Source organism: Colletotrichum tamarilloi, assembly GCF_030869305.1.
Source record: "Colletotrichum tamarilloi strain Tom-12 chromosome Unknown Scaffold_1.1, whole genome shotgun sequence".
Lineage (NCBI taxonomy): Eukaryota > Fungi > Ascomycota > Sordariomycetes > Glomerellales > Glomerellaceae > Colletotrichum > Colletotrichum tamarilloi.
This window is the reverse complement of record NW_026849384.1, coordinates 235473-258569: the sequence shown is the minus strand read 5'-3', so window position 1 is coordinate 258569 and position 23097 is coordinate 235473. Positions and strand designations below refer to the sequence as shown.

Here is a 23097-nt window from a genome sequence, read left to right as displayed (position 1 = left end):
GCAATAATTTCATCCTTCCTTTGTGCCTCGCTTGGCGAAGCCGAATCCACCTCTTCCAGTCCCATCCGGTCCGCGTGGAGCTCGAATGGCCTGCTTGGGCTGGTCCTCGACGTCTCTCGGGGTTGAACGTCCAGAATGCGGGTTGTACGTGTTGTACGTGTTTGGGCTGTCGCCGCCCCCACGCTTCTGCATCCCGAAGCCGCCTCGGGGTGCGTATCCGGGGTCGTAGAGCTCACGACCGCTCTCGGCGCGAACGGCGTCGGATCGACTGCTACCAGGTCGTCGTAGGTCGTCTTGTCGATTCGAGTTCCCTCGGTATCCACCACCGCCGCCGCCGCCACGACCCCGTCCTCGTCCACGGCCGCGCCCTCCACCTCTTTCGTTCTCAGTACCTCCTCCTCCCCCTCTAGGTGGCGTGACTGTCCCACTCGGGCTCGAAGCGCCAGAGGAAGGATTCGACTCGCCAAAGATCTTTGCGCGCGCCTCCTCGTACCGCCGCTGCTTCTCCTCGAGCTCGCGCTGCTGCTTAGCGCGAATTTCCTCGGGCGTGAGCTGCGGCTTCTTCTCGGCGTGCTGATCGTCGGCATCATCGTCGGCGAGGGAGAGGTGGGAGAGGAGGCCGGTGACGGGGTCGCGCCGGGCGATTGTTCGGGGCGCGGGTTTTCGGCTCAGGACTTTGACCTGGGGTTTGAAGCCCGTGGCGAGGGGGACTGAGGGTTGGGCTTCGAGGAAGGTCATTGGTGTGGGCGTGGGGGAGTCACTAGTGAAGGTCGAACTTTGTGTTAGCTGCTTGCCTCTTCTTTTTTTTCCCTATTGACAATTATTGCCATTGGCAGTACAAGGAATAGGTAAAAGAAAAGGCCAAAGTTTGGGCACATGAAAAACTCCGGGTAAAAAGACATACGCTGATTCCCAAAGCTTTCGATTCTGCTCGGCATGCTGGGCGAGCCGCTCTGCCTTGGTCATCGGTACCTGTGGTTCAGGCTGCACCTCTGTGGGTTGGGCGTCAAGCTTGTCGGCTGCGGACTCCCAGTCATCATCCTCCCAGGCGTCAGGGACGAGAGATGCGCCGCCCTTCTTGACCATCTTTTCAGCTTCTTGTCGGGTGGTGTTTCCTGAAGCGACCCAAGTTTGTGATAACGTGACCGTGATGGTGGGGGTGGGTGAAGCTTCACTAGGGTGTCGAGGCCTGCCTGCAGAAAGGTGGTGGGCGATCGATCGGTTGAGGAAGCTGAGACCTGAAAGGGAGGAGAGAGGTGTGCTGTGACCGTGACGAGGCGAGCGGTGATCTCGGGCTAATGTGGGAGCATTGGATGGGTGGATAGGATAAAGGTGAACACACAAGAACCAAAAATGGCAGGTTGTCCAAAGGGTGGTGAAGTCGATGCTCACAATGATGTTAAAGGTAGAAGGGGGAAAAAAGGTGGGATGAGATGAGTGAGGTTAACGGACCCCTTGTCGGTTGTGCCTTGGTCAGAGGCGTCCGAGGCGGCTACGGCTTTTTTTTTTTTTTTAGCTCCCCTCAGCTGAGCCATGGACATGATGTTTACTTTGACTTTCGCCTCTATCTGGGCGAAAAACTGTGTACTACATAAGTATCCTCTCCGGACTTGTGTGGAGGGGCACCCAGGGGTCAGCAGGCGCATCGGATCTTGGAAACACCCTTGGAATGGTGGGGTTGGCTGGGCCCGGGTGACAGCTGGAGGCAGGCGAGCGATGTCCATCTCACCTCATACGTGACTTACCACTCTATCACTCACTGCGGTGCTTAGGCAGAGCTGCGACGGAATAACCTCAACTTTAGCTTCTTCAACAGGATTGAGCAAAAGGTCCCACATTTCAATACTTCCTTCCTAACTCTCGAGGCCTTTGTTCAATAATCTCCTGAAACCCCCTCCGCCGGTTCTTGGCACATCCTCCTACTGCCCAGTCGGGATTCAAGGTGAGTTCACGAGCTACAGCTGAGCGGTGGTACAAACACCCAACCCCAGGATATACATGGGCAAACAGCTCATCACTTTTCAGCAACCCGCGTTTACACAACATTGAAGAAAAATTATTCAGCAGCAAATACAATGGCAGCAGGTGGCGCAAAGCTTCAGACCCCCAGCTCCGAGGCTGGAGGAAGCATCCGAGACGACCCCAAAGCTTCTTCGGCGGCGGTAGCGGCCGCACCCAGCTGGAACAATAAGAAGTTCAGAGAAGAGTACGAGTCTTTCAAGGCGAAACTTCTCGACCAGAGATTCGACCCCAGTAAGTGAACCTCGTTCGCTTCAATTCCAAACTTCCGCCCCCCCCCCCCCCCGGGTTGTGAGGTGATTTGATGGCACCCACCTTAACGACATGGTTGAAGCAAGTCAAGAGAAAGAGATGAAAGGGCTAAGCTTACAAAAATGCTTCCAAAAAACAGAGCATTTCCCGGACCCGTTACTTCCAAGAAGCGGCTCCGATCCCCGAAATAACCCAAAGACGACGCCGGAGGCTGAGCGACGCATCGACAAGATTATCGCCGAGTACAAGGCAAGAAATTAAAGAGTCAAATTTCGCCTAGGTCGCCATTTGATCTATTTTATCAGGTTGGTCAGTTGGTTTAAGGGGAGTGAAGGGGAGGGGCTCAAGATATTCGTTGATCCATGCTCAAAATCTGCAATTGAGGTGGGAAAGAACGAAAGAACAAGAGAGGTATTGAAGGATTTCAACCTCTTTATTGTGTGTATGAGAGTATGTTGTCTACATCAACTCTTTGTCTAGCTTGTTTGATGCCCGAAATAGAGGGGAGTTTCAACACATTGTTTTTGCGTGAAAGGAGCCGTTTCATTCAACTTGATCTTTCTCCGTTGTCAAAACCCATGAAAACCACGAACCTTGGAAAAACCTAGGAAAAGACAAGGCATGGTAATTGTCTGAATCACAGAGAGGCCGAGTGACTGCTGGAGCCTTGTGGGGCTTTTCGAGTCTTGAGGTGTATACGGAGATAGGTTGGTAGGGTGAGGTAGTCACGCGGACCAGGCAGGTCGGTCATTCACTCTCAACCACCAACCACCCACCCGACCTTATTTCCTCGCCTTGCCTCGCCTCGCCCTCAAAATTGTGACGGAGATGGCTCAGCCCAGCCCAGCAAGGTCAGACCGGGCAAGGCAGTGAATAAAAGCTCCCCTCAACTTCTTCATCTGAAAAGTCCCATTTTGGCCGTGTAATTTCCCTAATCAGGCAAATAGCCATCTCCGTTGTTTCGTTCACTCACCTCTTCGGCCACCGCTCATATTCGAGAAACCGCCCTTTTCGTCCTTTGAACGATCTATAAAGGCGTACTCGGGCCCTACTATTGTTAGCATCTTTCTCTGGTTCTTTCTACATCCTTCATACACCTTGCGGATCTGAAGAAGAAACGCAAACATATTGTAACAACGACGAAGACTTGAAAAACGACTTGGGCCTCGATATCAACATCGTTTCCAACTCGACTTGATCAAGACTCAAGGCAAAAATCCTTCCTCAATCTCAACTTACTCTCCTCCCGCTTTAATCGCCTTGCGATTTCCAACCGGGCATAAACAGTATAAACTTCCGCCTCGGTCTCAAAGTCCAACGAACCAACTTCACCATATCGAAGGGGCCAATCCAGGCCAAAGGGAGCACTTACACTACATCAAACATCTCAACAACAAGACTTCACAATGGCCAACCCCCAAACCCCATCCACCGGTGCCGGCGCCGGCGCCAACATCCTCACACCAAACACCAACGCCTCCAACCTCAAGCCCATCACCAAAATCAGACTCTTGCCCTCCAAGCCCATCCTCACCCCGCCCACGACAACAGGCACAACCACTCCGAACCCCGACACCAAGCCAAAGGCAATCAAGCTCAAGCTCAAGGCCTCGTCGTCCTCATCTCCAGCCTCCGCCGCCAGCCGCCGCCGGAAACTCCACCGCCACCAAGACGTCGCGGGCTCCCGTCAGTCTCCTGAGCCCAGGATCCCGGTATACCCAGCCGCAGCAGGAAGCCTATCGACAACAGACACGGAGTCGACAGAGTCAACAGTCTCAGAGACGCCCACCCCAGAGGCGCCAGCAACGGCACCAGTCAGAACCTACCCCTCGAGATTCGCATCCCTCTACGCCACCGCCGCCCGCGTCGACCACTGGCTCAACCAACAAGTCGCACTCCACGCGGCCCGCGTATCCCCCTTCTCCGCCTTCTCTGCGGCGGCGGCGGCGAACGCCGACCCCAAGCTGAAGCCGAGGATCCTCATCTCGACGCGGAATCTCACGTGGATGAAAGCGAGTAACGGCGTCTGGGTGAAAGTCCCGCTTGCGAGTTGGAAGGAGAAGCAGATGAGGCCTATTACCCAGGATGTGTTGTGACCGAATCGTGGTGGTGAGTGAGTATGTGAAATATACATACACACATGCACAGCCAACGGCGCGCAGAGGAATAGAGAGAGAGAGAAAGAGAGCAGAGAAGAGCATCGAACATATGGGCACCGATGTATACTGCCCACCGGGAACAAAAGAGTTCCCACTTACGACTTACGAACTTTGATCCGAGCATCAGATCGAGCGTTCGTTTAGAGAGATACCCCTTCTCCACCGTTGCATTATGTTAGATACGGGAGAAGAAAAAGGGGCACGAGGAACAATGTCTTGTTTATCGGAAGCATACGGTATACCCAAAGGCGTTACGGCATTAGACGGGACTACAGAACAGGATCCCACACGAAGAGAATCCTGGAGATTTCTCATGGGGGGAGAGGGGGGGGGGGGGAGAGAAGCTGTCCCTTCGTTCAGAGAGGTTTCTTCTCTAACTCCTATACCGATAATTGCCAGGTCAGCGGTATATCTGTTGGGAATATGAACAGAAAAGAGACTGGGGCACGATTAGAAATTCTCTCGCGAGATTGCGAGAGGGTACATCATAGATGATAGATGCTCAGGCAATTACGAAGATAATGAGAATGCGAAACTGTTAGTTTCTGAAGCCCCGTTTTATGAGAGTGGCCTTGTACCGTATCGTGTGATTTCCCTTGAAAGCCTCATCCCGTCAAGGTCGATCTTTTGCGCCTGTAGAGCCGGAAAAAAAACCACCACACAAGAGTGACCTTGAGTTAAATGTACGATCTGGCATCTCGATGATGTATATGAGGATACCTGTTAAGCAGAGTGGTGTGCCATGCTCGAATGATGCATGACTTGATGTGACTGGATGTAACTGCTGAACCTACTGTGGTGGTAGTAGAGCAACCAGAGAAATCGATTGTGCCGAGTCTTCTCACTGGAGTCCATCACAATCGACCAGATGCCAAGAAAGCGGCTCAGAAGCGGCAGGCTTGCGGCTCGTCCCAGCCTGGAGCCGCCGTTGACCGCCCAGAGCATATCGGTATTCCCATTGGAAGAAAGGTGGGACACATCGAAACTGTATCGATCCAAACCTTGTACTCGGCTCTCGTTTTCTCCTTCTCTCACTCTCACTCCTAGTCTCACTCTCAGATTGATCTAGATCGTCCGGCTTTGGCACATGGCAATCCGGAAAAAAGGCATCGACCCCTCATCGGCAGAACACGGAGAGCATTAACGTCGAGCTTGCATCTTTACGCATGAAGCTCCCCCCCCAACGGCACGAGAGGGTCCGTCAAACCTAAGTTCACCTAACCTGTAGAACAAAAAAAGCATCGTAGATCTGTTCGAAGCCGACGAAATCTTGCTTGACTTGCCAAGAACGTAGACCATTGCAAGCTGATGCCGAATGGCGAGTCTCGCAAAGTCGAAGAGTGTTCTCATGCACGAAGGGTCGTACAAAGAAGCACGTAGGTTCATCGGCATGTGGGTTCCGAGATGAGGGGGGAATGTCAGTCAATGAGCAACTCGGGCCACAGCTTGGACGAAACCTTTTACTGTGCTGGGTTGACAAACCGGGATGGGCGAGGTGCAGATCCGGCGGGTCGGGTCGAGTGTCTCTTCGGACGAGTCTAGGTAGGTATCGCTCAGGACGTTGTGTGGTTGCGAAACGTTGGTGAAAGACGCGCGGTCGCGCGGTAGAAGAGACTTGAAGGTGAGTTTGGGTGTACAGTAGCACGGAGAGGAGATCAGACATGTTCGTCGGTCGTGCCTGGCACTGGCCAATGTACTTGTGACTCCTACATAGGTTGAGCAATTCTTGTTGGGAACATGTCGACTTTTTCTCCGTAGATGGCTATCAGACGTAACATTCTGTGCCGGGGAACCGTTACCTTATTAGCCAGCTTCCCATCAAATGCTCAGGCATGCGCTACTTTTTTTCGGTCAAGCATGCTCGTGTTGCCGCCGGTTCTTGTATAGCGGTTAGGGAACACCGTGGCAGCGATGCAAGACATGAGGTTGGTCTTGTAGCGGTTGCATGGCGTGGCAATGAAGCGAAGCGAGCCTAATGACTCGTTGACCAAAAGCCGTAAACCCGCCATGTCTCGAACGCTGGGCAACGTCGGATCAGACGGGTGCAAAGTTGGACGCCCACGTCAAGGAGGACGAAAAAGAGGCAATTGACGTAGTGGAGTCGACCGGTTTGTGTAATGTAGCGGCGGGACGGCTTCTCCACCGGAGTTGAACGGCGGGGAAGATTGACGGTTGTCGTTAGACGTCCATCATCTTGTACCAAGCGTGGGGGAATGTCGGGGTTAAAGTCTCGACATGATACTGAGGTGCTGCCAACTAAATTGTGGCGCAGGAATCCCGCATAATAGTCACTTGGGATGTGAAGCAGGATTCAGAGGACATCCCGCGACGTCAGCGCATGGTTGCAGTGAGCGGTGCTCCGGTACCGATACATTGTTCTTGGTTGACAGGTATAGAGGACCACGTTATGCCCTGCCAGGCTGCCAGGCTAAGCGGAATTGCGAGTCGTCGCCACGAAGCCGGTCCCTCCAAGACAAGGCCTAGGAGTACGCTTGGAATTGACCGATAGTTGAAGACATGTCGGTGTGGTAAGACGGATACATCAGGTGAATGATTGACTGACTAGCTTAGTGTGGATGTCAGGAGGGAAGAGCAAAGTAGAAAGTATTCGCCATTATGACGATTGTATGCGCTTGGTTACCTCGAATACCGCAACAGCTGATGATGTCCTGTCTTTAGGCAAGTCGGCATAGCTTGCAAACGGGGCTCCCCATTGGAGTACTGTAAGTCTTGCCCCTTGTCTGCTATGCCATGAACGTTCCCCATCGAGAGAAACTGTCTTGGTTCATCATTGATGAAGCTGAGCCCATCAGCACACTAAGAGAAGCAATGGCCTACACTGGCATGCCGGTCAGCGCTTACACAGGAGTCACTGGCAACTCATCGGTCAATAGGCTATCTGACCGCCGCATTGCCACGAAGGTTATCTTGTGCCAAATACCACCCCACAGTGGACGGTAGAAATTTCAGTTTTAGCGAGAGATGTGGGAGCTGTGAAGGCGAAGTTGAGCAATGGACCGGGGGTTCTATGCCCTGTATTGTGGTATAGCGTCAAAAGCTGACAATATGGAAGCCTGAAGACAGTGGCGGAAATCATGAAGGCTGAAGCTGCGATTGTCCCGAGAGATAATCCAGGTCTGGGTCATGTCTTATTCCGCTAGTGCATGTATTCGAGTTGTTGCAGATGGAGGAGCGTCAAAGGCGATGGAAGCTGCTGAGTGGCTGTGGGCAGGCCGAAGCAGAGCCCCCTTCTTGGCTCGGCGAGGTAATTAATGGATCACAACTGAGGTGCAGGTATCGCCGTGGGAGGTGAATCGATAAGTGATAAGAAAACCAGGTCGTTGGTGTGGTGTTTGGGGGTCATTTGTCCGTGTTGGTAGCTGTACATTCCAGTCGCGTGGATGGGGACAAGTATCCGTAGAGAGGGCGAGACCACGAGATAGTTTAGGTATCCGTACTTTGGCATGGTGTTCTGTTGCAGCCAATGCTTCGCTGGAAGAGGCGATGTGGAGTTGGTTCGTCGAGACTTGATTGACTCATCCACCTTGTCAATCGCATCGTCCGTCAAGCCCACCCACCAGCGCACCCACCCCGGCGGTTCGCTGCGCGGGTTGCCCTTGTCGAATGGAGGAGGATGGCCCGCCGGCGGGTCGACGTTTTGGTTTCCCGAGGAGGATCCCTTGGGTCGGCGGTCTCGGAGGGAAGCCGGCGAAGCCCCCCACAGGTCTGCGCTAGGTCCCGCCCAAGAGATCCATGGCCAAAGTCTTTAGCGTAGTAATGCGGCGCTTTCCTCTCAATGACCTGTGTCGCTCAGCTCGGAGATGATGTTTAATACTGGTATCTAGATAGCCTGGCACGACTGGTAAGTCTACTCCGGTTGGCAGTTGGTTCAAGGCGCGAGAGGCGCTGGTCATTCCTCTCTGGATCTTGGGTCTGTTCTAGAAGGTCGTCTGGAACAATGCTCCCCTGTAATGGAGCAAGCCTAGCCGAAGTGTGGCGCGATGGCACCCTAAGTATAACTTGGAAGGCATGGCGTTTCTTTCTGGAATGACTTACCAAGTCAGCTTTTGAGGATGAAGATGAATCAGACACCTTGAGGTTCTACCTCAAGGTCAACTGAGGAAGATACAAAGCGTGTCTCATGGTTGCTTCTGGCGGAGGGCACCGAAAAACAGGCGAAGATGACTACTGCAGTCGAGTACGTACAATAAGGTGAGGTAGAAGGAGAAGCGAATCCAAAAAGGGAATCCGTGAAAGAGTAGGTACAGGTGCGAGTGGAAGCGGATGCAAAAGGCAAGAGGTACATGCGAGTTGGGAGGTGCACCTGCTGCATCTGCTCTGCACCTGCACCTGCGCCTGCATCGACTTCGGGGCTGTAAGTTGTAACATATACATGTCGATGAGATGCAGCGCGAGATATCTTCCGTCGACAGTATGTGAGCATGTACCAGGGCAGTCTCACCAGGGCAAATACCAGATACCTCTAGATGCAGTCATCCAGCCAGTCGCATTCTGATTATTCCCGGGGCGCAAATTGGACGCACAGAGCGCGGTAAGCACAGGCGGATTGGCCGTTGATTTGTGGAATGCTGTGGAGGCAATCCAGAACACTTTGGACAGTCTCAAACTCCCCAAAACGGCATTCCGAGCTCTGTACGGAGTGGCCGTACTTTGGAGTCTGTCTCTTGAACTTTTTCTCCATACCTACTAATGTACGTGAGCACACACACACGCACACACATACATGGTGGCGGTATCTGATTGTCTTGGTGTCTTGGTTCTGCCTCACTTACTCTCTTCACCAGCTTTCTCCCACATCTAGTCAGTCAGGTAGGTAATTGTAAAAGCATGTAGATGCTACCGTTGATTAAGATAGATACCTACCCTTCTGACTGTATGTGGGGTTATCTTTTGGCCGGCGGGCTAATACCGTACCTTTGCCTTGCACCTGCATCGCACCTTCCACCGGCACCATAGATTGTGACTATTCTCCCTGACATCGTCGACCGTACATGTGAGAGATGGATCGGTGTTCCCGGCCTCTTTGCTTGAACTCTACCTACTCAAGGTAGAAAGGGCAGGGCTTTCCCATATAACAACTCTCGTCACCATTGGGAATCATAGGTATCCAGGTGGCTGGCTACCTTATCCATCGAGTACCGAGTAAGGTAGGACGCAGCCTCTGTGACAGGCACCTTCCTTCCACACAAAGACCCCACTTTCAAAGACAAAGAGCAGGCTTTGGTTCTTGGGCCTGGGTCGCCGCTTTCCTCCCACGCCTCTTACCTCACTCCGCCTCACCTCCTCCTCTTCCTCGCCTGTAACCTGCCATTCGCAGAGTTCCGACTCCCACGCTCATGCTTATGCTCACATCCTCTTTACCTCACCTCACCTCATCTCACCGATCCGACGACTACCTTGGGTACTCACTCAGGTCAGCTTTATTATTTACCCCACGAAATACTCGGTGCGCCTCACTGGCCAACTTCCCACCTCACCTCACCTCAAAGGTCAACTCTCCAACGCTTGACCTCATTTCGACTCGTCCGTCTCCACCCTTGAAGGCTCGAACCCAATTTTTCCAGGTTCCCAGAATCGGGTCGTTTTCTCCCCTCACGAACCGGAATCCTCGACGGAGTAGTATCCTCCAGAGTTGAGAACTACAGTACATACATTCTACCACAGTACGGGTGCCACTTCACGATCCGCCCCTCTGGCCAGCCTCTGGCTTTCACTGGATGCTGTCATCGCCAGCATCACGGACTCCCTGGCTTCCAATCGGGCCTTAGCTTGGATAACCTCAGTCCATTCGACACTGGCTGGGCTGCTACCCTTACGCTGTCACTGTTGACCCACTTTCACACCTCACGATACCCAAGCACCCAAGGTACCTACCTACACCAACCTTACCTTACAAGAGTAAGGTACCGACCAGTGATCCGTACCCAACGGGAGACACCTCACTGCTCGCAGCCGCTCTGTCCTCCTGAGTCCCATCCGGCCTGGTATTGAACCTTTCCTTTTCCCCTCCACCGGTGACTGACTGGAAGGACGCAACTCAGTTCAGCTTGCACGGCGTGCCTCTATTCGCCTCCACAGTTGGCCAGTCGGCGTTGTGTACCTGACAGTGGACACCAACCTGGAAAGGTACCTACAAAAACGAAGGACGGCAAAAAAGGCAGGAAGCAACAAACCTCGAGTCTCAACTGGACCCAGTCACGCCTTCCCCTCTCGTGGCTCCTGTCCGCCCCCCCTCCCTACCGCCTCCACCCTGCCGCCTCCACTCCCACGCACACAACCTGAAGGCAACCCGATCTCATAGCGTGGTCCGGCTCTCTCTCACTCTCCATCCCACTTTCACACTCTCCCAACTTCTCAACCCCCTCCAGCGAGAGAGAGCGAGAGAGAAAAAAAAAATCCAAGTCTCCAATTTCACCTCCGAAAAATCACATCACCCGCAACCGAAACCGCAACCGCAACGCCAGCCGCATCCTACTCGCCGCCGCTTCCTCTCACGAACCAAACTCACAACTCTCACACCGCATTCTCACTCACTCACACACACACACACTCTCTCTCTCGCACGCACACACCTGCGCGAGACCTCACCCCCATCTGCCGCTCGTCTCTCGCGCCCACCAATCCCTCGGCATCGCGGTCATATCACGGGCCTGTTTTGACGTCAACCAAGGATTCAGGCCTCTGCCTCGACTAGGCCTTCACCTTCACCGTCCGTCACACAAAGACGCCAGCCAGCAACCATGTCCGGCTCCGAGGGTGCACATGCAAACACAAACACAGGCGGCTTCGACCTGTTGAAGCGAGCGACACAGGCCATGATGATGTCAGGCTCGACTTCTAGGTATGTGCAATTTTTCGTTGTGCCTCTCTGCCGTGCTCTACACCCTTTGCATCCTCTTTGCCCACTACCCTTTGCTCCTATTCGGACCCCTTTTTGCACCCATTTCATGTTGTCTCCATACCCCTTGAATCCTGCACCGGCCAGTTGGTTGAACTGCTTCACCGCGTGCTCGGTCGAAGCTGTGGCGCTAGCTTGCTTGCTTGGTTGCTCGCTCACTCTGTTCGGCTTGCGTTGTGACGCCTTTCCAATTCGCTTGTTATCCGTCCTTTATTTCCCTTTACACATGGGACTTTACCCCGGCCTGCCTGCCTCTCGCCTGGTTGCTTCTTCAAAGCTGGAGTTGCGTAACCATGGAAAGTACCGTTTCCTGTCTCCGTCATTCGCTAGCTAGGCTTGGTGGGTGTTCGAGACCCTAGGCATCTCCTCATATGTCATCGACGCTTTTCATTACCTGTCACCACCCCGTCACATTACCTTGTTGTTCCCATATGTGCCCCCGATCTTCCCCGCGGCGCGCATTGGACCCTGGAAGGAGCCTCTCTTCTTGAAGGTTGCCCATTCCATGCGGCATGTCATCGTCGGACATAGACACATACTACCCAAAAGCGTGGCGATGGAGGGGTGGCTGGCGAACGAGGGGCCTTTCCTGTCGCCTGTTCACTTCCTGCACCCGATGGGTTTCTGTCAGGACGTTCCTCATTTGGCTAGTGCCAGAGGCCGATGCCGTCAACGGCCCTTTCAGCCTACCGCTGAGGGACCCCAGACGATCCCGGACGAGTGTCCGAGGCTGCAAACAACTGAGCCCATTCCCATTCTCGCTCTATCCTACCGTGGTCTAAGAGCTTGCTCACTTGACTGCCCCCCCCCCCCCCCCCCCCCCCCCCCCCCCCCCCCCCCCCCCCCCGCCCCCCCCCCCCCCCCCCCCCCCCACCGCACGCCTCCCCCCCGCCCCCCCCGCGGGTGCCAGGGGGTGCCATCGACACACGCCACAGCGCCATGGCCCCCCCCCCCCCCCCCCCATTCCCCGGCGGCACACGTTCGCTTCGTGTAGGCGCCGGTGGCAGGCATACCTGAAGCTGACATTTGCTCCGTGGACCATGTCGTGAGTGAGGGCGATATACGACGCATCAGTCCAAAGCCCTGTTACACCCCCCCATCCAGCACTCGCTTGCACATGCAAATCACCGCGTACCCCTCGTCCCATCCCTTCCTCTACCCATGTTCACCTACCTACCTTACCCGAACCCTTCGTTCGGTCGCCAATGCGGTGACAAGAACTAGAAGATGGCAAATAGAGGTGTAGGGACGCGGGGGCCGCCATGGCCAGGACGCCAGAGCCAGTCCAAGAGCCAATGCTGCAAGAGGCTTATCAAAGTTGAGAAGCCTGACTCGTCCAACAATGGTCCAACGACCAAAGTAGGAATAACCAGTCATTCTTGCTCTAGTCAAGTCAGCATTGAAGCTCTCCCTGCACCTCGCGTCGTCTGAATGGTTTCCCCTCTTCCTCTTTCCCCTCCGCCCGCCCAGTGTCCTTGCCCCGCCATTGCATTTACTAAAAACCTCCGATCCAAGGCCTTGACTAGTGTTCGAGGACCTATGAAGACGGGGCGTCTTCGGAACAAAAAAGTCCACTTTACTCATGTTTTCTATTTGACGGCTCTTCCCTTTTGGCCCTTTGCATCATCCCCCCCCCCCCCCCGAACTGCGATACCTACCTACCCGGCTAGCTATTGCGACGGCATCCTTGCTTCCACCCCCAAGCCCAATAGAGGACGAAGAGAAGAGAGAGAAAAATTTACCCGTTCTTTTCCGCCAGAGGCACACACGGAGGGACGCACACAAGGCAGAACTCCTCCCTACTCCGCCTCGCCTCAATTACTCGTCCTCACCACAAGTACCCAAGTGTGGTTATGGTCTTGGCAGCCGTCATGAGCTAGCTCTTCACTCTAAATTTTGCCTCCGCTTTTCGCTGTGTTGCTCAGCGTGTCATCCCTCTGTTTCTGTTGTCCAACCCACGATTTTCCCTCCTCCGCGCATTATCCGCCACAATTAAAGATGAATCTCACTGTTAACCACCCCAGCAGGACTCCCGCGGCCGCACCTGACGAAGATGGCGCGGATCAGATCGGCTTTGATACGCCCCGCTCCGGGGTGGCGACCCCTCAACCCGACCTCCATGACAAACGCCTGCCGGGCATTATGAGCTACTTCGGCCAGGTTCGTACAGATTCTTCTCACAATTCTGTATCTGCCCCTGTCGCGTCGGATCGCAATCGAGGACAACCGCTTCCTGGTCCCTCAACGAAACAAGTCGAGACGGACGGGAAGGCTTCTCAGGTCAGCTCAGTGGATGCTGTGCCCGGTGGCGATCCTGAACCAACATCCCCATCACTCCCCCACCCCGAAGAGCGGCCATCATCACCACACCCTTCATCCATGGCACTGGTTCAGACACATCAGTACCCGACACCGCCGATATCCAGACGGTCGTCGGCGGGACTTTTGAAAAGAAGTCTGTCGTTGCGATATGGAGAATCACGGTCCGCGGCATCCTCATCTGCGCGACCGAAGCTCCAAAGAGGCGTCACAGATTACCCGCAAAAATGCCACAGCCTCACCCTCATGTCCCAACCTTCAAGCATCGTCACAACTTCAGTTGTGCATGCTTATCACATATCAAACCCCAGTCTCCACAAGCCCATCACACCAACATCCCCCATTACTTTCCACGTTGGTTCAGCGCAGAAAGCCGCTTCCCTTCACAGCTCTTCGTCAGTTGATCAGCTCAAGAAGCTAACACAGTTTGCGGGATTCAAGAGCGGTCCACCAACTCCTACAAGGGCGCTTTCAACGGCGCAGCCCTCTCAGGCTGAGGAGAGGTCAACCTCCAAGAGAAGCAGCAACGAGACGGTCCCTCCTAGCGGCGTTCAGACACCCATCCGCCGCGGTACCACCGGCGCTCAAGTTCCCGCTGCTCGCGGCAAACTCACGATCAAGATCGTTGAGGCCAAGGGCTTGCGACGTGCCAAGGACCCTTACGTCGTAGCGGTTTTTCAGAGAAGCGAGCTCATCTCAGGAGGCCCGCGCTCCGTCGAAGAGGAGGATGACGTGAACCTCCCGGCCCCCTCCTTTGGAGGCATCCCGATTCAAAGACAAGGAAGCGACTCAGGCCGCCCGGTCATGTCTATTCCTATGCGCAGCCGCCAGAGCAGTAACACCAGCATTTCCGATTATAACACATTCCGCAACCGGTCCCGCCGATCCTTCACCAGTCCAAAGTGGGACGCCGAGGCAGAATTGTAAGTGGGCACACTGATTGATGTACTTGGGTTATTGGCTGACTTTCCGGCAGTGATGTTGTTGATTCGAACATGCTGGTTGATATTTCCGTCTATGACCACACCGACAAGGGAGAGGAGTTTTTGGGTCAAGTCGATTTCCAGGCCAACAGGGACTCCAGCAACCCAGTACGTGGCTGGTTCCAGCTTAAGGGACACGCCGACACGATGGCGGAGAATGCCCCTACAGGAGAGATTTACGTGGAAGCCGTTTACCAGCGAACGGAGAGAAAGCACTTTGGTCCTGAAGACTTCCAGATTCTTAAGTTGATCGGCAAGGGTACCTTTGGACAAGTTTACCAGGTCCGGAAGAAGGATACCGAACGCATTTACGCCATGAAGGTTCTGTCCAAGAAGGTCATTGTTCAGAAGAAGGAGGTCGCCCATACCGTTGGTGAGCGCAACATCCTGGTTCGGACAGCCATGTCCGACTCGCCCTTCATCGTGGGCCTCAAGTTCTCCTTCCAGACGCCATCAGACCTCTACCTGGTCACTGATTACATGTCTGGCGGTGAGCTATTCTGGCATCTCCAGAAAGAAGGACGGTTCGATGAGCGCAGAGCCAAGTTCTATATCGCAGAACTCATCTTGGCCATCCAGCACCTCCACAACAACGATATCGTTTATCGTGACCTGAAGCCAGAGAACATTCTGCTCGACGCAAATGGTCACATTGCCCTTTGTGATTTTGGCCTGTCAAAGGCCAATTTGACAAAGAACGATACCACAAACACATTCTGTGGCACAACCGAGTACCTCGCTCCCGAAGTTCTCCTCGACGAGTCGGGATACACCAAGATGGTGGATTTCTGGTCGCTGGGAGTTCTAGTCTTCGAGATGTGCTGCGGTTGGAGTCCCTTCTATGCGGAGGACACCCAACAGATGTACAAGAACATCGCCTTTGGCAAGGTCAGATTTCCTCGGGACACCTTGTCACAGGAGGGTCGCAACTTCGTGAAGGGCTTGCTCAACAGAAACCCCAAGCACAGACTTGGTGCGACGGACGATGCGGAGGAGTTGAAGCGCCACCCATTCTTTGCCGACATTGACTGGGACATTCTGGCAAAGAAGCTCATCACACCTCCCTTCAAGCCCAAGTTGACCTCTGCCACAGACGTGTCGTACTTCGACCCCGAGTTCACCAACGCGCTTGATAACAATGGCTCACTTAATGAACGGGCCGCTGCTTTGTCCAAGGGATTCGCTACATCGACGCCCCTTTCGCCCTCTGTGCAGGCCAACTTCCAGGGCTTCACGTTTGTGGACGAGAGCGCTCTCGATGATCACATGAGAGATAAGGGCCGCTATGATGACGAAGAGATGCGTGATTCTCACCACCAGGACGATGACTGGGATGACCTGGAGGACATGAACCAGAGAGGCAATCGCATGAGCGGCATTGTGCGCACAACCACCAACGAAGAGCAGATGATTGGTGGTGGTCACTTTGACGTTTAATGACTTCATGCATTCTGGTTTTTTTTCCCAAAGGTACTTCTGGGTCATTTGTTTTTGGGTTCTATTTTGAGGACAAAGAAAAGTTCCATCACACACAGCCTTTTCTCTCTTGCAGAAGCAAAACACGGTCATCATCATTACGAAGTCAAAAAAAACGAACATTCATGGATTTCAGTGCATAAGGGCGGTCAAACCTTGCATGTGATCATTGGGCCCGGGGGGTGTAATCGGTACATGGCGTTTTTGGGCTGAAGCGATGAACATTCGGATTCCTGATCGGCCCCTCAGACTGCTGCTTTTCATGCTAATCGAAGAGCTTTTACTTACACGATACAAACAATAACTACAACAACGACGATAGGCCTTGACGAAAAGGCTCTGCATACCGCTCGCTGATGCTGATGCTGGTGACCTTGATGCCTTTTTCGGAAGATGTGGTTGTTCTACATTCCCACGAGTCGTTGCCATAGGGAACATCCGCACATCAGATATGAGGCTGATACACAGGCATCGCTGCATTTTGGGAGGATGTGTTTTTCACGAATGGAGTGGTACGAAAGGAATGGAGGGGAAACTAGTCTTGCCTATAGGATATACTGCAATTTTGCGACAGACGTTCAGCGTTTGGGGCAATCTTATGGTCCATGGGCTTGAAGACTGAATCAGGGGGGGGGGGGGTTCGAAGGATGCCTAGATATCCAACAAACAAACCCTTGTATCGGTCATCAAGCGCCATGCGGTATATCGAGTGGTGGATGGTACCGATGAAGAAAGGAGGGGCCGTCAACGGAAAGAAAGTGAGAGAGGAAAGCGATCAGCTCTACACAAAACCGTCTGTAATACTGCTTAATTAGCTTCAGCTACATTTGACAAAAAACCATAAAGGACGCTAGGTTCTCTTGACGTATCCTTCCAACGTGATTGTGTTGTAGTGACGCCCAAAACTACCAATAGATCATATAACAACGTCCCTGATTGACACACAAGTAAGGGTCACTCTTTCTATCACCACTACCTTTGTTCTTGTGTCTCTGCTATACCTTTCCAGCGAATAGAACAGTCATGCTGATGCCGCAGAAGCTTCCCCCTCCTCGATGTGACTCGCTGCCGATGCGGCCTGCAGGTGTGGGAGTAGAGGAAAATGAGTTTCTGTATGGTACTCGAATCCACAGATGGGGCTGGTCGTATGCCCGGAAGGTTGTGCTACCAACTGTCAACCTTGTAGCTTTATATACGTAGACAACGGAGGGATGCATTCTCCGAGGTGTAAGATGCCAAGTCTGTAGCTACCATACTGACAGTATGTATTTCCCTCGAAGAGTGTGGAATTTGGTAGGTAAAGACAATCAAGAGAGGGAGAGTAGTGACAAAGGATAAGGATAGCCATCAAGAAGACTCACGAAGGTTAAGGAAAGGAAGGCAAAGTGGGCGAGAAAGGCAAGCAAGGTTAGGTAGCAGACAGTAAACCATCCCATCACCCCCTCTCCACCTCTGGAAATGGTAGCCAGCATAATCGCTGTGGATCATTCATCGTTTTGTTGTCCCAGGAACTACGCGAACCCACCCCGGTGTGCATTGAAAACAAGACCCCGTAGCACAAGGTAGATGACTCTTTTCCTTTCGTCCAAGGAATCTTGGTGGAAGCAATCGGCGGGGGTTCCGTCGAGTTGTGTGCGAGTTGTGTGTTGAGAAATTACTATTTCCCGGGTATCAGAGGTCTTTTGATAAAGGGCTCTCCGCCTGACGACGGTTCTGTGTGGTGGTGGTGGTGGTTTTGGCTCTGTTCGGGAGATTCCGGGTTCCCCACAATGTCTTCACCCAAGACTCAAAGTCAGGTATGCGGTCCATTTTGGAAAGCAAGAGAGTCATTTGAATCCGTTTGGCATGGGAGCTGCCGGAATATGGTGGTTGTTGGTCGAGGACGTCCAGGTAACATCACACATATGATTGGCATGAGCCATATACACACAAGAGCGACCGAGGACGTCGAAGCGCATGCGAATAGCATTCCTAGCCAGCGAGGTTTAGTTGGACAATATACACGGGATTACCACCTCCCAGCACACCTTTCCCCTCGTTTCTAGGGTTCCTCTCTCTCTCTCTTTCTCCTCCTCTCCTTTCCTCTCAATCACAAAAACACGTTTCCCACTCCTTTTGGTCGGTTCGGAGCAAGCGGCAAAGGTTACAAACCCAGAAGCCAAGGTTGGAAAAGCACTTTTCCCTCCCATCACTTGAGGATTGATGACGATTTTTATCTTTTCGGCGGGGGAATCCGGGACGGTGTGGTTCGTTTTGAAACTTTTTTGTTTTCTTTTCCAATAACGGTTTTGCACGTCGCCGAAGCGCTCTAGTGGTGAGGCTCCTCCTCGTCCTCCTCAATCATGAGCCAGTCGTGCTTGACGGGCTCGCCGTTGGCGGCAGCAGTGGCGTCCTGGCCCTCGACCTCGACGGCCATGCTCTCGTACTCCTTCAGGCTGGCGGCAAGGTCGGCCTCCTCGGGGGACTTGGGGGTGGCGGGGATGGAGAAGGTCTGGACTTGGCCCTGGGAGTCGGACTCCTTGATGGGGGTGGGCTTGTAGGCCTTGAGCTCCTTGAGGTAGAGCTCCTGGACGAAGTCGGCTGTATCGGGGATTGCAGGTTAGTGAAACGGGTTCGGAGCAAGAGTTTTTGGGCGATGACGACAGCGACGGCACGGAAGGAAGAGGGAAGGAGGAGCGAGCGATGGGCGAATCGGAGAGATAGAAGGCCATTAACCGGCGTAGGATGGTCGATGCGAATGTAATGGACGACGAGTATGTTCAAGTGGTTTGCGTGACCGGTATCGTTATCCGACAGCCAGGCGCACTCCCCAGCTTCGGAGCTTGGCCTCCCTTTAGCCGCACCGGCAACCCGAAATGGCCAACGCTTTCGCATCGAACGCAACCTCGCTCTTCCTCCTAGGGGGCAATTGAAATCGAAGACCAATTGAAATCGAAGACGGGAGAACTATTGACGAACCTCTGCGGGAGACGGTGGGAGCGATGAATCCCCTCATCTGGACGGCGCTGGGCCTCGCCAGCCGAGAGACAGCCGAAGCGGCGCGCTGTTTGGGCAAAAAGTCGTCAGTTTTTTTCCTTGATTTCCGACGGACGGTCCGCGCGTCCGAACGGAGGCCGACGCCAACAGCGACAAGACAACAGCAACAACATCATCATCACGACAACGGGAAGAGAGAGGAGAAACGTACAGTGGCTCTGGACAATTGGACGAGCATCTTGATATGTGGGTGGTGGCTGGCTCAATTGGGGACACCGGGGGGGATGGGGGGAGGGAGGCGGACGACGGGTGGTTGAGGGTTTTGTACGGGATGGGACAGTAAAAAGCTGGAGTGAGCCGGTTCAGTTCTGGTTGGACGCAATGATTCCCAGCCGACCGCTGTGATTTGGATGCCTCAGGTCTCAGGCGTAGAACTTGTCCGCCTGTCTTTTGCTGCCTTTCCCCACTTTCCCACGTCCTTCCACCTCTCACGCATTGCTGCAGCGGGTCGGGGAAACAACAAGCGGAGGCGGGTGGACTGATATCACGTGAGGAAACGACCGATGACACTTTACCGTACGCTGCCCATCTTCTTTCTGGTACAGATCTCGTCTGGAAGGTGACTGCTAGCTGGGCGAGATGTGGTCATTGGGAGTAATTGACAGCCAAGAAGGAACGGTTTCGTCAACTTCCCCCCTCCACCAAACCATCACCGCCGACATCATAGGCTGGCACTTAACGCCGGGCACACCTACCAGTACGCACCAAGAGAGTTCAAACTGCCACACTTTGTTCGGACCAAGCTTGGCCTAAGCTCCTCTGGCGATCCGGGCTAGCTCTCTCCCAGTTGCGACCAATCGACTTTTTGGTGCATGACCTCATACATCCATGTCTCTCATACTCCGTCATTTTCGTCACTATCAAGAGTGTTTTTGCTGTTGTACGCTGAGCTCGAAGTCGAGCCAGGTCGCCAGTCACTCATTTACCTTGCTAAATATCTGTCTCGATTGATCCAGTTGCTTTTGTTCTAGAGACAAGCGACAAGATATTGCAGAAGTGTGTTGATGGAAAGATGTCTTTCTCTCTCTTACTTTCCGGCATATTTATAATTTCCTCGTCGTTGCTCACCCTGCTATACTACCCGTGTTAAATTAGAAGGGAAGGACACAACGATGCGTACAATGAGTCGAGGGCTCGTGTTCAAATCCTGCAAGGCTATCAGTCACACACGCGAACACCAATGGCTTAGATCAAGTGACCATTATTGCATAAGCTATCATTCAAGAAACCCATCACCAACAACGCCACAAACTCCGTGCTCTACCCGAGTTGCCGTGTCTTCATACTACGGCCCAGATCTTTCGTAGACGTGGAAAGGTCGGCACACTGCCACCTGTGGTATAACGATTACACAAAACAAATTAGAGGCTAATCTCTGTATCCCATATGGTCTTTTCCTCTGTATTCTTGCCGTCGTCCATAACAAACCCCGGAACCAAGCTAGGCCGAGCGCTTATTTCTTTTGGCGGTAGGGGATGCGTTGCTGGGAATCCGGAGACTCGTGGCTCTGCTCGCGCTTGACGGTGTTGCGCTTGGACTTGCGCATCTCGCCCCAAACGGCGGATCCAATCCACGCAACGCCGAGAATAGCAGCAACCACGGAGTACGCAATGACATAGGCCCGAGATGAGCTAGCGAGCTCGAGACCGAGACCACCGTTGATGATGCCGAGAATCATCACAATTCTGCCGAACCAGATGTGGACGTGGCTGATAAAACCGCGGGTCTGGAACTTCTTGTAGTAGGCGTGGTGGGCGTATCCGAGGAACGGCTGCACGGCCAAGAGGGCAACAACTACGGTACCCAGGAGGGTATGGGTTTGCGCAAAGAGCTACGCGGTATCAGCACTGCGATCCTGGATGTCTGGGTTGTGGAGGGTCTTGGAAACGACCCGAGGGAGTACAGTCTCCCGGTTCACGAAAAAAATGAAAAAAAGCAACTCACATAACCGTTGTCGCGAGCATAAGCGTAGCCAGTGCCGAAGCCGGCCCACATGAGCAAGAAGGCAACCGACTGCCAAGCAGCGTGAGCCATCCACTTGCCTATCAAGGGCATGAGGATGGCTCCGATGGGGTAAAGGGCAACGAATACGATCGTCATTATGATCCCGTGGGCGAGGAGGACCTTGGACGAGACACCACCGCCTCCATTAAATACAACACCACCGCCGCCGCTGGTGGAGCCGCCATTCCCGCTGCCACTGCCGCTGCCGCTGCCGCTTCCGCTGCCGCTTCCATTGCCACTGTTTCCCGAGGTAGTCGTGAAGGGGTTGCTGTCGGTCTGGACTGTCGCCTGGGTCAGGTCGAGGTTGAAGTTGGTGTGCTCGTCGTGCTGCTGGATGCTCTGACTGGTGCTGGCAGAGTTGAGGGCGCTGCCCGACTTCCAGGCAGCGACCCAGGAGCTGGAAGCCGAGTTCAGGGACATAGAACCACTGCTCCAGGACGCGCAGTTGGTGCAGCGGACGTTGGCGACCATGTTACCGTTCACGATACCGGAGCCGCTGAGAAGCTCGAGGGTGGTGCTTGACGAGAGGGTAGGCATGTTGTGGCCGCGCGCAGTGCGAGGGCTGATAGTAACGTTGCCGTTTCCGTCGGCGTACATCAGGAACATATTGGCGTTGGACATGGACGAACCCGTGCCAAGGGAAATCCACTGGTAGCTGGTCGGAGCAGACATCTGAAAGTACATGTTGCCGCTGCCGGAGCTGGACGAAGCCGCCGGGACAGCAACGCGGAAGCAGACATCAGTATTCGGGCAAGCCTGAATAGCGTCGGCGGAGGCTGTCGCCGCATCTGTCGAAAGTGTTAGTATCGGTGGTCTGGGAGGGATGGCTCAAGACATACAGAGCGCGGCAGCGATAGAGGAAGTTGTGAAGGCCTTCATCGTGTTCGCTAGTAAGGCGCGTATATCGTGGTTGTTACTATTGGTTGTGTTAGTTCACATCTATATGAAAGCTATCATGGAGGCCTCAGAGGACCTTAAATCAAAGACAGCGGGATGGAGTGGGGGCCAGGATGTGACGCACATATTTGGTGTGTGTTGTGATATGCAGGGAGGCTCCGGACTGAATGTTGGAGTGACACGGCAGTTGGAGTCTGGATCGAGTGTAGAAGGGTGGGAGCTCCGGGGGTTCTTATGAAGATGTGACGCGCGCGACGGCAGTCCAGCTCCGTGGTAGTTGATGGCGGAGATGTGCAGTGCGGATGCCAGGTTCAAAGCGGCGAACAGAGAGGGGCCGGAGCTTTCACCGTGGCTTTGCTCCCTTTGCCAACCGTTTTGCTATGATTTGCGTCTATTGGCATTTGCTCTTCTTTCCCCACGTCGTTTTCTATGAGATCTTGGCGACATCTTCATACACTAGCACAAAGTCATCCCGTTTTTACTTCTCGAGTCTGTTCCGAGAGTCAGGCCCTGGCCCATGCCTTTCCATCCTTCACGCCCACCCACTCATTGCTTGCTCTCGGCTTGGGGGAGTGCGGGCAGTGAGAGTCGACTTTCTCTGACAGGTCCAGCCACGCAGGGGATGACCCCTGGGGCACTTGTAACCGACGCATAAGTTGGCCGGCTGCAGGCTGTATCGGAACACTCTGCTACCAGGTATCATCGGTGATTTTTGTTGAAGGCGCTCTAGAGAAGGCTAGAGATCAGCATGTGTCTGGCGGCACATCTTGGCTAACACAGCCACGCAGATGAGGAGCTGCTGTCGGCTTGATAGTACATCTAGTAGCTTGGTAGCTTCGCGTCGTAGAGACAAATGGCCAGCCATGGGGGGAAACTGAGAGTTGGGCCCACGTCGACGGACCCGGTCGGTTCAACACGTTCCCCGGGCCAGTAAAGCCTAAGAAATGGGAAGAAGGACTAATCAGGCACAGGCTCCCCAGGTCGTAAATTTGACTCCTTGCAGCGTGTCTTGGATGCGGTCTACTCTCTTTAG

The 23097-nt window shown here is 53.8% G+C and overlaps 7 protein-coding genes across 7 annotated transcripts; 3 read left to right on the top strand and 4 right to left on the bottom strand.

Moving 5' to 3' along the window:
- Positions 1-9: 9 nt before the first annotated feature.
- CTAM01_00078 (uncharacterized protein) lies at positions 10-1086 on the bottom strand (the record flags this gene model as incomplete). The annotated part of the gene is made up of 2 exons (XM_060516132.1): positions 10-760; positions 905-1086. 2 exons carry the CDS (start codon positions 1084-1086, stop codon positions 10-12), a joined length of 933 nt encoding a protein of 310 aa, XP_060388758.1.
- A 989-nt stretch (positions 1087-2075) lies between these two features.
- CTAM01_00077 (uncharacterized protein) lies at positions 2076-2532 on the top strand (the record flags this gene model as incomplete). Its single annotated transcript, XM_060516131.1, has 2 exons — positions 2076-2253; positions 2411-2532. 2 exons carry the CDS (start codon positions 2076-2078, stop codon positions 2530-2532), a joined length of 300 nt encoding a protein of 99 aa, XP_060388757.1.
- A 1145-nt stretch (positions 2533-3677) lies between these two features.
- On the top strand, positions 3678-4367 carry CTAM01_00076 (uncharacterized protein; the record flags this gene model as incomplete). Its single annotated transcript, XM_060516130.1, has 1 exon — positions 3678-4367. The coding sequence occupies one exon, from the start codon at positions 3678-3680 to the stop codon at positions 4365-4367; it is 690 nt and encodes a 229-aa protein (XP_060388756.1).
- A 3340-nt stretch (positions 4368-7707) lies between these two features.
- On the bottom strand, positions 7708-8121 carry CTAM01_00075 (uncharacterized protein; the record flags this gene model as incomplete). The annotated part of the gene is made up of 1 exon (XM_060516129.1): positions 7708-8121. A coding segment is annotated over one exon (414 nt), but the record flags the coding sequence as incomplete, so codon positions are not given.
- A 5226-nt stretch (positions 8122-13347) lies between these two features.
- Positions 13348-16088, top strand: CTAM01_00074 (uncharacterized protein; the record flags this gene model as incomplete). The annotated part of the gene is made up of 2 exons (XM_060516128.1): positions 13348-14591; positions 14645-16088. 2 exons carry the CDS (start codon positions 13348-13350, stop codon positions 16086-16088), a joined length of 2688 nt encoding a protein of 895 aa, XP_060388754.1.
- Positions 16089-18435: 2347 nt separating this feature from the next.
- CTAM01_00073 (ATP synthase complex subunit H) lies at positions 18436-19341 on the bottom strand (the record flags this gene model as incomplete). The annotated part of the gene is made up of 3 exons (XM_060516127.1): positions 18436-18707; positions 19086-19170; positions 19315-19341. The coding sequence occupies 3 exons, from the start codon at positions 19339-19341 to the stop codon at positions 18436-18438; spliced, it is 384 nt and encodes a 127-aa protein (XP_060388753.1).
- Positions 19342-20616: 1275 nt separating this feature from the next.
- Positions 20617-22442, bottom strand: CTAM01_00072 (uncharacterized protein; the record flags this gene model as incomplete). The annotated part of the gene is made up of 4 exons (XM_060516126.1): positions 20617-20994; positions 21108-21955; positions 22007-22083; positions 22189-22442. Coding segments are annotated over 4 exons (1557 nt in total), but the record flags the coding sequence as incomplete, so codon positions are not given.
- Positions 22443-23097: the final 655 nt, after the last annotated feature.